The following is a 12403-nucleotide window of genomic DNA, read 5'->3' on the forward strand; positions in this document are numbered from 1 at the left end:
ATAACTCTTGCTAATTGAGAAAATCTTACACATACAACCCAGAAATATTTGTTAAAGTATTGAAAAATAGTAAAATGTAATTTTTTTTAGCATAACGAAAGCTAATTCAATTTATGTCAAATAATTTGCAATCAGAGTAGCGTCATTTATAGTCTTATGTTGCCTTCCTGCCTATTGTATGCCCAAGAGAATGCAGCAAAATATTTCGGGTCAACCCTGAAACTTAGACCAAATCTTACAAGGGAAAGAGACTAATTTTTAGGTCAAGGGGAAAGAAGAATGAGCCATGCATTTTTCTTTTTTCTTTTTCTTTTTCTTTTTTGGGACAGAGTCTCACCCTGTCACCAGGCTGGAGTGCAGTGGCGCGATCTTGGCTCACTGCAGTCTCCGCCTCCCAGCTTCAAGCGATTCCACTGCCTCAACCTGAAATCGCTTGAACCGAGTAGCTGGGAGTACAAGCATGCATCACCATGCCCAGTGAATTTTTTGTGTTTACTTAGTAGAGACGTGACTTCACCATGTTGGCCAGGATGGTCTCGATTTCCTGACCTCATGATCCACCTGCCTCAGCCTCCCAAAGTGCTGGGACTACAGGCATGAGCCACCATGCCTAGCCAAGCCATGCATTTTTCAAAGGGATAATGAAAATCAACAGCAAGACAGCAGAGTAGTGAAATCCACGGTGCAAACCCAATTTTTAAAGAAAATTAACACACAAATTATTATTTGTAATTTAATCTTTAAATTTAATATTGTTTTAAAAATCATTATGTGTCTTTTATTATATAAGCTTGTAAACCAGATATTAAAATTTCAAGGAAAAAATCTATTTAAGCCTTTCATATCTTAAGTCATAAATACTCAGTGACAGGAAAAGAGAGCACTTGTATGACTTCTTTTTTTTAATATTACAAAAATGTATTTAATCATTTTGTTGGTTATCTGATTAACTTTTCTCTGTATCTTTTTTTTAAGTTCTAGGGTACATGTGCACAACGTGCAGGTTTGTTACATATGTATACATGCTTTCCATTCACACAGTGCTTTAAGAAAACCCAAATCAACCTAAGTCTTTAATTATATTTAGCAGTAGAGTTTATTAAACATCTATGCAAAATCAATCTTTTCCTGAGCCCAGTTCTGTGTGAAAGTACTAACAAATAGTGAATATTTTGTACAAACAGTGACTCATAAAAACGTAGACAGCCATAGATTTTAATTTATATGCCTTGAATCTGACAAATGTACAAAAATAGTGTAAAAAATAAAGCAAGACTTGAGACATGAAGCAACCCATTTTTCCTGATCTGGCATCCTGTCAGCAGGGAGGAGAAGTCTGTGATGCTTCGTATACGTAAGAGCTTGGCACGGCCTTAACGATGCGTAGTCTTCCATAGGTCCATTGATGCCTTCAGTTCTTCAGGTGGATCATTTTCAGCTCTGGAAGCATTGTACCCTTTAATCAGTCATTCTTACGTATGTGTCCTGCCATCTCTAGTTGTGGAATTTTTCTGGCTAGAGCCTAGTGGTTCATTTTGCATGAGTTGCGAGCCTCCCTCATTGCCATCTCAGCCAGTGAGACTGATTTGTCACCCAGAGTGATCACATGCCCTTCAAGTATTTTATGATAGTATTGCTAGGACATATGTCTCACTTCTTGCTGAACGTGTGGTGTATACCTATATTCACATGTATGTATACATATATTCACACACATATATCAGAATTTTTTCCTGACTTTTATCAGGCACATCCAAGAATGCTGAAAGTTTATCCCTAGCCCTTCAGCAGGTATGACTGTAGTCTGATTTTCAAAAGTCTGAAGAACCTGTTTGATCACTTCTGAATGGGAATGAGACACAGCGGTTCCCAGGGGTTTCTCCTTGTAGGATGTATGACTTTCACATTTGAACCACCACCTGCCATCACCCAGACTATATATTCAGAAAGTGGCTTATGTTTTTCTTCTGGCACCAGGGTTACCATTTATAGCCACACACTCGATAATAGTGACATTCTTACAAAGATCCTAGTGTGGCATCAAAGAGGACAGACAGTGGTATTTTCTGCTAGTACCTCTTTGAAGCTTGGTTATTTCCTTCAGAATATCCCAGAAGATAACCTGGTCTGCCACACCGACATGTCCTGCAGTAATTTTCTGCACAGTGGGGAGGGCAATCTTGAGGTGAGAGAGCATGTGACCATTTATCATCTTCCCTGGGGGCTCCTTCTGGGCTCGGCCTGTGGCCTTCTCCTTGCGGGCACTGCTCTGGCGGACCCACTGCCTCCTTACTCCGCTAGACCTCAGGCCTTCGTGTGAGTTTTCCTTTTTTTTTCCCAAAGAGCTTCATTGGAAGATAGCTCACATACCATAAAATCCACCCCTTTAAAGTGTACAGTTCAGTGACTTTTACTATATTCACAGATATGATTCACCTGTCACCACCACCAGTTTCAGAATATTTTCATCGTCTTGAAAAGAAACCCCACCTTTTATTAATTGCTGCCCCCTCTCCCCAAGAAACCACTAATCTACTTTGTTTCTATAGATTTCCCTATTCTGGGTCTTCATATGAATGGAATAATACAATATGTGGTCTTTTGTGACTGGCTTGTTTCACTTAGCTTCATGTTTTCAGGGTTCATCCACATTGTGGCATTTATCAGTACTTCATTCCTTTTTATGGTGCGAAGTTATTCTGTTGTATAGACAGACCACATTGTGTTTATCCATTCATCTGCTGATGGATGTTTAGGTGGTCTCCTCTTTTGGCTGTTGTGAATAATGCTGCTCTGTACATTGGGGTATAAGTTTTTGTGTGAACATATGTTTTGTGTGAACATTTCATTTCTCTTGGGTATATAACAAGGAGTGGAGTTGCTGGGTCATGTGTAACTCTGCTTAATCATTTGGGGAACCACCAGACTGTTTTCCAAAGCAGCTCCCTCGCTCTGCACTCCCAGCAGCTGTGCCTGGTGGTTCCAGTTTCTCCAGATCTTCATCAACACTTGCTGATCTGACCTTTCGATTCTAGTTATCCTAATGGGTATAGACTCATGTCGGTTTTCTTTAACTTTTAAATTTTGGGTGTGCATTGTAGATGTATATATGTATGAGGTATGGGGGATACAGCAAACAGGCATATGATGCATAATAATCGATACAGGCATTCAGTGTATAATAATCACATCAGGGTAAATAGAGTATCCATTACCTCAAGTATTTATCCTTTGTGTTACAAATAACCCAATGATATTTTTCTAGTTATTTTAAAATGTGTAATTAATTATTTACCAAAGTTACCTTGTTATTCGGTCAAATACTAGATCTTATTCTTTTTTTTTTGTACCCATTATCATGTAGGTTTTGAAAGATTTTGGAAGGATTTTCCCCTTTGTAATATTTTTTTAATGCAGTGTACACATTTTGGGCATTCTCTTTCCTAGTATCTGTAAAAGCATGACTGCTAAGAGGTCCTCTTGCGTGTCACAATAATGAAATTTCATTTTTTGTTAAACAAAAAATTTCATTGAAGAAAACCAATGTGGGATACTTTTGTAAAATGTGAGAGTGGAAGGGAGGAAGGGGTGGGTGGAGAAGCGAGGCAGTTGGCATAGCTCCTGGGGTGCTGGTCTCCTCCAGGAAGCTACTGTGACTCTCATCCGTGTGTCTGACTGGCCTGTTTGCCTTTCAGGAGGACTGGCGTTAGCCCAGGTGCTCTTTTTCTACGTGAAGTACTTGGTGCTCTTTGGCGTGCCGGCTCTGCTCATGCGCCTGGATGGACTCACTCCGCCCGCCCTCCCTCGCTGCGTGAGCACCATGTTCAGTTTCACCGGGATGTGGAGGTCAGGCGCTGGGTTTGCTAAAGTTGGTCAGGCGTGTCCAGTGGGAGGAGCACGGCTGGACAGGCCTCAAAGGGTTCGGGCTACTGTCCTCTCCCTGTCTCTCACTCAAGCTGCATTTGGCATCCGTTTCTTCATCTTACTAACAGGATGACTAATCCATGCTTTCTGGGTCTCTCACAATTATGATTAGTCTATGTAGATGGGTGAGATAAGAAAATTTCTTTCTGAGTCTGTGTACTGGTGCACAAAGGGTTATGTTTGAAGTGGTTTCTTACTAACTTGGGAAAGGCTACTGTATCTTGATTTTTTAATTGCTTTCTCTTTTTCTCGAAAATGACATCAGTATATGTGAGACTGTTAAGAAAAATAGACTCAGGATAATAGATTAGGCCAGTGTTGCAGCATACTATTTATAAATGTCTCTAAGTTTCATTTTTCTTATCTCTTAAACAGTAGTAAAGATAATCTCTGTCTCAAGGAGTTGTTTTGAAGATTAAATAACCTAATCCATGTAGAGCAGGTGGTATAATATAGATGTTTACTAATGTTAGCTTTAACACTTGTGTTATTCTTATGCTCAGTGAACATGATAGACAGACACTTTTTTTCTGAAATTTTTTTTTCTAGATTTTGACCCATAGTCTTATGGTTGGTGTGGAGTCTTTTTTTCCTTAGTCCTTCTGCCATTTCGGATTGTTGTTTTCAACGTGACGAACTTGTTGCTGTGTTCCTCTTGGAACTTGATGGACTTGTTGCTGTGTTCCTTCCAGAGTGTAATAAGTGACAGGATTGCATTTGCAATGGGAAACCTAATGGAAGAACCTCAGGGTCAGCACTGGCACAACCATGGGAGTCGGTGCCTGATTCATGTGGCTCATTCCTTTTTATTTTTTAATTTTTGAGACAAGTTCTTGCTATGTTTCCCAGGCTAGTCTCAAACTCTGGGCTAGATCCTTCCACCTCAGCCCCCCAGTAGCTGGGATTACAGGCTCATTCATTCTTAAATTTCATCTCTGTAGGCAAAAAAACCCAAGACACAGGTAGGGGAAGAGCTCAATAAATACTGCCATATCTAATGTTGCTGTTCAAAAGGAGGTGGGTAGCACTCAACATCCTGATTTTTCATAGTAACTTGTTACAGATGCTGAATTTATCAGAGCCTCTCTAAATACATTTTATTTTTGGTCCAGCTTGCTTCTTGGAGTAAGAAATTTCCTATGGTGATTGCAAGGAATGTCAAGTAGTTACTTTGATTTGTCCTTACTTCATCAAATATCACAGGTTGCCCTGTTTTCATGGCAAGATTGGGGAATGTTGGCAAAGAGGTACTCTCTAACTAGAAGGCCAAGGAATGGATTTTGTTGAAAAGGTGACGCTGGTTGGAAGGCTCTGTTAACTTTTGATTTACTCATCAAAGTCACTTACTGAGTCAATGGGTTGGGACCCAGCATGGTTTGGGAACAGGTCACAAGTGTCTGGTGTGAACCTTGCACAGTCCCTGTGCCTACTCAGTGTGAATGCTTGTACTGTTGCATTTCTTGGGAAGCACATTCCCCTAAAAGGCTTCTCCTGTATTGGCTTGCATGATAAAATCATAACTCCCTGGCATGCATGCTGGTTTCTGGGTCCATGTCCATCAATACCAACCTATTGTGTCACCAGAGGCAGTTTTGGCAGTTGGCTATTTCATACTCAAAATGGTTGTCTTCTTGTCCTTTATTTTAATATTTTTTTTTTGTCCAAGGAAGACCTTCAGTTCTATGTCAACCACAGACGTGGAGAGAACATGTCTGTCAAGACCTTTGTCACTGTCTTGATTAGAACTAGACTCATATAGTTGAGACCCCAGGCTGCTGAGACACTCTCTCGCCTCACTCAGTTAAAGTTTTAAGACAAATGTGGACAAAAGAGTAGTAATGAAAAGTTATTCTGAGGAGGAAGCTCTGGGGTGACCCCTTGGAGTGATGTGGTTCTAAAAAGAGGTATTTCTGAGGCCATGTGACAAAATAACAAAGAAGGCCTTTCCTGGGAGTGACCTAGACTTTCATCCTAGCTTCTTTAGCATGCATAGGTGTAGGTTTTCCTCTCCACATTTTTAGGTTTCTTGAAGGATTTTCCAGGCTGCTAATTATACTTAGAAACACATAGGTCTTTGTACAGAATGGCCATTTCATACTAAGTAGCTAAATTTAGGTATGGAGATAAACTTTTTCTGAGATTCAGTGTACAATGTAAGACTCAGAAGTAGTTTTTTAATTGAAAAAAAATAGAATAACAATTAGTGTCTCTTTTGTGTGATTTGCAGATGCTCCTTGACTAGTAGGAGGAGGCTGACCATGTTTCATGTTCAGTATCTGGTAGCATAACCCTGACGCTGGTCTTGGTCTCATTCTCTAACTTTTCTCTTTAAGAATGCTTGTTAAAGGAAACTAGGTTTTGAATTTGTAATTTCTGTTAACAGCTAACCTTACTTTTTCTGGGTCATCTGTTGAAGTATTGCTGCAGACAGGGAATGGCTCTCTTCCTGGATTTAGGTTTGAGAAGAATTTAATCATGAGCAGATGTGAACGCTGGTGATGCAAATTATTCTGCTGGGTCATGTCAGCTATTCACAAGGTGACGTAAAGGGTACGGTGGATGGGAAGTGGAGGGAAGAATCTCCAGAGATGATTTAATGGTTACCTGAACTTCTCAGAGATCTACGCTGACTGAGATTTAGAACTGCTGATAGAGGAATATTTAGCCCCCCCCATTTTAGTGGAGCCATAACCTCCTGAACACCGTGCTGACTGATTGCATCATCTTTCAGCCTACTTAGTATTGAGAGACTTGAAGTCAGCAGCCTGCCATATCAGAGGAATATGAGCTCTACATCATAGAAAAGACAAAATTGGCCATTACCAGAGAGAGAATCTTCCTTGCCATGCTAGTTCAAATTGACTGTGAAAAATTGCAATTCACCAAGAAGGCCCAAACCTGAAAGTTAGGACCTGATGGGTTTGTTTTTCTTTCCTCGTAAACCTTCTCTTTCATATAATTTCTGCTCAGATTATTTACAGATATAACAAGACTCCAAGGAGTACCTGTATTCCCACTTGCATGATTTTTCCATGGTCTTATGGACCTGAGAAAATGATAATTTTCTGCTTAACTTTTGGATTTCACGTTTTAATTTCAATTGGCTGAGATCTGTAATGAGCATTTTTTGCCAGGAGTCATTAAAGATGACGTTACACGGCCGGGCGCGGTGGCTCAAGCCTGTAATCCCGGCACTTTGGGAGATCCAGACGGGCGGATCACGAGGTCAGGAGATCGAGACCATCCTGGCTAACCTGGTGAAACCCCGTCTCTACTAAAAAATACAAAAAACTAGCCAGGCGAGGTGGCGGGCGCCTGTAGTCCCAGCTACTCGGGAGGCTGAGGCAGGAGAATGGCGTAAACCCGGGAGGCGGAGCTTGCAGTGAGCTGAGATCCGGCCACTGCACTCCAGCCCGGGAGACAGAGCAAGACTCCGTTTCAAAAAAAAAAAAAAAAAAAAAAAAGATGACGTTGCATGTCTAAGGCTCCAAATAAGAGATCTGATCCTATTTTTGTGATTTGATTTCTAGCTATGGAAGCAAAGCGATAGAATTTCCCATGGTGGCTGGTGAGTTATGGGTCAGTTTCAATTATTTCAGGAGTCCTGCACAGCTTGCCCTCTGCATTTCTTGAATTATGATGCTTTCAGGTGTTCAGAGGCAAACTCATGCATCATTGCTTATCCCAGGGGGATCTGGGTGCTGTTGGTGGCTGCTAGACCTTAATATATAGGAGTATCTTTAGGCTGGGGATGAGGAGGAATCTGAGCACCTTCTTTTAGTGTTGTAGGTTGCGTGGGCTGTTAGGTCAATAGAAGAATTTAGGTCCCTAGGTAGAGAGTTGGTCCAGCATGTTAGATGATAAATCAGCTCTACAAACTGCTGGCTTTGCATTAGTACTGCCTTTGAATCATGCTTAACCACCAGTTGCAGGGCAGGATGGCGGGCATGGAGTTGGTGAAATATTTTATCATGTCTACCGACATTGTTGGGTAGAAAGCTGGAATAGGGTGAGCATAAATAAGAAAAGGTCAAATAGGTGCTGTTAATAAAAGATTGCTTTTTTGGGTGGCGATCTATTGACTAAGAGCTGACTACCTACTAGTTGTGTGACTTTGGACAAATAATTTAAATTCTCTGGGTCAATCTTTTAATAGGAGAATAGTACTACTTTGCCTCATGGGGTGCTATGAGGATTGAGTGAGCCTGGTATATAGTAGGTCCTCAGGAAGGGGTAGTTTCTTAGTACTTTTTTTTTTTTTTGCTTGAAAATCAAACAAAGCCAGAGGTGACCAAGAGGTCCACCTGCTAATGGACTGGGGTAGGGAGGCAGTGAGCAGTGAGGGGACTGGCTGATGGAAGGCTCAATTTCAGCTCTGCACCGGAGATGTGATGATTCAGAGACAGAGACTACAGTGGAAGCAGTACGGGCTAGACCTTCAGAGGAGGGGCCTTGCTCTTGTCATTTTTGTCTGCTTCCTTATGTGAGAGGAAGACTGAGGTGTCAGATGAAAAGACTAGGAACAGCATCTTGTCACTAGACAATGCCTGTGTTCCCCTCTACTTGTCTGTTAGCCCTAGCCACATTGAAGGGAGATGACAACCAGGATCCCTGTGCTAAAGTAAAACCACCCCCACAAATCTCCTTATTCCTTAGTTTCTTGAGGCATTAAAATGGGGCTGATCATAGTACTTATCTCACTGGATTGTTGTAAGGGTTAGGTAAGATCATGTACTAAAGCACTGGATACACTGCAGGCAAACTGCAGACACCAAAATATAAGTGATTAACTAATCATTACATAATTATATAAATAATGATTAATAATCATTACAAATAGAGTAAAATTTATAACATTTGTTTGTGGTTTATTTATGAGACAGTGTCTCGCTCTATCACCCAGGCTGGAATGCAGCTGTGTGATTATAGCTCATAGCAGGCTCTACCTCCTGGGCTCAGGTGATCCTCCTGCCCCAGCTTCCCAAGTAGCTGTGACCACAGGCACGCACCACCATACCCGGCTAATTTTTTTTTTTTTTTAATTCTGGGATACATGTGCTGAATGTGCAGGTTTGTTACATAGGTATACACGTGCCATGGTGGTTTGCTGCACCTATCAACCCATCATCTAGGTTTTAAGCTCCACATGCATTAGGTATTTGTCCTAATGTGCTCCCTCCCCTTTCCCCCACACTTGCCTAATTTTTAAATTTTTTTTTTTGTAGAGGAAAGGTCGCTACTGTTTTGGCTAGACTGGTCTTGAACTCCTGGCCTTAAGCAGTCTTCTCACCTTGGTCTCCCGAAGTGCTGGGATTACAGGCATGAGACACTGTGCCCAGCCCCACCATTTGCTTGTTTTTGGATTTCTCAGAAAAGAAATACCTGATAAGGTGCTAAGTGTTGAAGTAGATGGAAGGTAGAAGAGGTGAGTGACAAAAGGTGGAAGACATGGATTTCAAATTAGATGCATGTGAGTCCCCTGAATCTGCCCCAGTATGACCTCTCCTCCACCCCTCACAGAGATCTTATTCATTCATATAACTTTGCAAGCAGTTTCCAGCCACTAGACATTTATATTACCTCATATTTTGGGTACCTACCTTAGTCAACCCCTCTCTCATAGTTCCATCTCAACAAACTCAAAACATATTTTCTTTCTTGTAGCATTCATATTTTAAAATCCCCTTACCTTTTCCTTCAAACATAGACTTCCATAGATCAAAGTGGAAAGGGCTATCAAGTTAAAGCAAATTTTACAAACCATCAGTATATTTTGCTTCCTGAATTTATTTTGCTTCACGGATTTATTTTTGCTTCACAGATACTGTGTCCTCTTCTCCATTTTCTCCCCCCCAGGGCTGGAGTGCAGTGGCCGGATCTCAGCTCACTGCAAGCTCCGCCTCCCGGGTTCACGCCATTCTCCTGCCTCAGCCTCCCGAGTAGCTGGGACTACGGATGCCCGCTACCTCGCCCGGCTAGTTTTTTTTTTGTATTTTTTAGTAGAGACGGGGTTTCACAGTGTTCGCCAGGATGGTCTCGATCTCCTGACCTCGTGATCCGCCCGTCTCGGCCTCCCAAAGTGCTGGGATTACAGGCTTGAGCCACCGCGCCCGGCCTTGCTTCCTGAATTTATTTTGCTTCACGGATTTATTTTTGCTTCACAGATACTGTGTCCTCTTCTCCATTTTCTCCCCATGTGGAAGATTTTTTTTGGGGTGCCTTTACTGACAAGCTCTTAGATGACTGTTAGAGTAAGAAGTAATCTAATGTAAGAAGCACCAGACATTTTCAGATGAAAGATGTTGATCACCAGTCACCAGAACATAGTGTTTGAGGCCACAGATCTAGAGCCTGAACTGCCTGGGTTTGAATCCTGGCTCCACTGCTTATTAGCTGATGACCTGTCTGTGCCTTCATTTCCTTCTCTGTAAGATGGAGATACTATAAAGGGTATCCAATTCCTAATGGAGCTGGAACCCCTGTACCTTTCACGGTAATAGTCACACTGTACTTGGTTGCAACCCACCAGCCCATAAGCCCTTTGAAGGCAGTGATCATGTCTTATTCTTGTTTAATGTTGTAATCCTAGCACCCTCCTCGGTGCCCAGCATTCAGTGGAAGTCTATGCTGAATGGACACTGGTCACTCTTCTGAAATTTTGATCACCAGGTCTTAAGAGCAAGATTTCCAAGTATTTAGGTCTGGCAGCTGAGCGGCTTCTCTCTGCAGCATGTGGCGACATGTGGCTGTAGGTGTACCATACCATGACTGCTGTTGATACTCCACTGTCATCTCCCTGTTTTTCTCATTAAGTATTAATACATGACATGCCAACATATCGCATCTGCCGCAATTTCTTTGAGAATGACTTTGCCTTATAAGGAATCTACAGAGAAGAATGTTTGCCTTTCTTACTTTATTACTGTCATTATTTTATCAGATGTTGTGCCACATCCTAGATATGAGATGAGGGAGAAAGTTACAAATATAAAGGGAGAAAAGGGATTTAATTCAGACTTGGCTATGAGAGAGGAGTTTGGCAACTGTTTATGTTTGGGGGTAGGATTTTTCTGAGGGAGGTGCTGAAAGGAGATATCCTAATGCCTTACAGAGGAAGATGAGGAACTGGATGCAGGGCTGGGAGTGAAGCCTTTCTAAAACACATCCTCAGAATAGCCCAAACTCTAATAATAATAATAATCATAATAACAGCAATAGCAGTAGCAGCGGTGCAAAGAGCATAATGCTTACATTCTGCCAGGACAGTTATTTTTAAAACATGTTTTAAATTCATTTAAAATAACATTATTAAGCCCATTATATGTTAATATAACATTTTTTTCTGAAAAAGTAACTATTTCCAATATCAAATAATTTAGTGAGAAGAGTTTTTTTTGCAGACTTAAACAAAATTCTAGCAATTTTCAATGCACTGTTGTTTACTATAGTCACCATATTGTACGACAGATCTCTTGAATTTACTCCTTCTAACTGAAATTTTGTATCCTATGAAGTAGTCAGTATAATTACAGATAATCTAGGGAAATGGGCAAAGATTAAGAACAAGTCTAATTCATCTAAAATATTCGCCACCTTTGGAAAGTAAAATTATCTGCTCTTGTAATAAGATCAGATAACATCTCAAAATCAATTAGAAGGTACTTGAGCTATTACAGCTTTGAAAATGTGTATCCCTGTGTTTGTGCATGCACACACACTCAAGTATAATTTATTCAGAAAAAAAATCCTCCCACACAGCTTGTTCCCACTTCTGCAAGGACAGTTGTAAGTTCTTTTATATATTCAATGTATTTCATCTTTACAAAACCCCTGTGAAGTAGGTACTATTATTTTTGCCACTCTACAGATGATGAAATTGAGGCATAGAGAGATTGAGTAACTCTCCTTAGATCACACAGCGAGTGAGTGGTGGAGCTGGGATTTGAATCCAAACACATGGCTCTTGAGTCTGTGCTCTTGATCACTCCCTTTTACTGTCTCTCTAGTGAAATGGAACTGAAGCAGATTTCTCCTTCATGGTTTGGAGTGTGGGGCTTGTGGGACAGGATCTGGAATTTAGAGGTACCTGAGAATGACTATGGCTTACATACTGACTCCCTAGAAGGGGAATGGTTCAGGGAGTGATGGGAGGGGTTCAGTCTGTGTCACGGTTGATGAAAACAGTCAAACTCTGTAAAATATTTAAAGACGTTTATTCTGAGCCAAAGATGAATGATCAAGGCCCAAGACACAGTCTCAAGAGGTCCTGAGAACCTGTGTTTGTTAGGTTATAGCTTGGTTTTATACCTCAAGGAGACATAACACATCAATGATTGCATGTGAGTTATACATTTGTTTGGTCTGGAAAGGCAGGACAACTTGAAGTGGGGGCTTACAGGTCACAGGTGGATTTAAAGATTTTCTGATTAGCAATTGGGAAAAGAGTTACCATCTAAAGACCTAGAATTGATAGCAAGGA

At 41.1% G+C, this 12403-nt stretch overlaps 1 protein-coding gene across 7 annotated transcripts in view; it reads left to right on the forward strand.

The window, feature by feature from the left end:
- Nucleotides 1–12403, forward strand: part of HHAT (hedgehog acyltransferase) — a 348767-nt gene that overhangs the window by 132741 nt on the left and 203623 nt on the right. For all 7 annotated transcript variants that reach the window (XR_004433737.1, XM_033196750.1, XM_033196753.1 and 4 more), the window contains one exon: nt 3696–3846. Coding sequence is in view for 6 of the 7 variants with exons in the window: in XM_033196750.1 (XP_033052641.1) it covers nt 3696–3846 (151 nt within the window). In the remaining variant the exon portion in view is untranslated. The remainder of the gene's footprint in view (nt 1–3695; nt 3847–12403) is intronic.

This window comes from Trachypithecus francoisi, unplaced genomic scaffold (assembly GCF_009764315.1).
Source record: "Trachypithecus francoisi isolate TF-2019V2 unplaced genomic scaffold, Tfra_2.0 Lachesis_group5, whole genome shotgun sequence".
In the NCBI taxonomy this organism is placed as follows: domain Eukaryota; kingdom Metazoa; phylum Chordata; class Mammalia; order Primates; family Cercopithecidae; genus Trachypithecus; species Trachypithecus francoisi.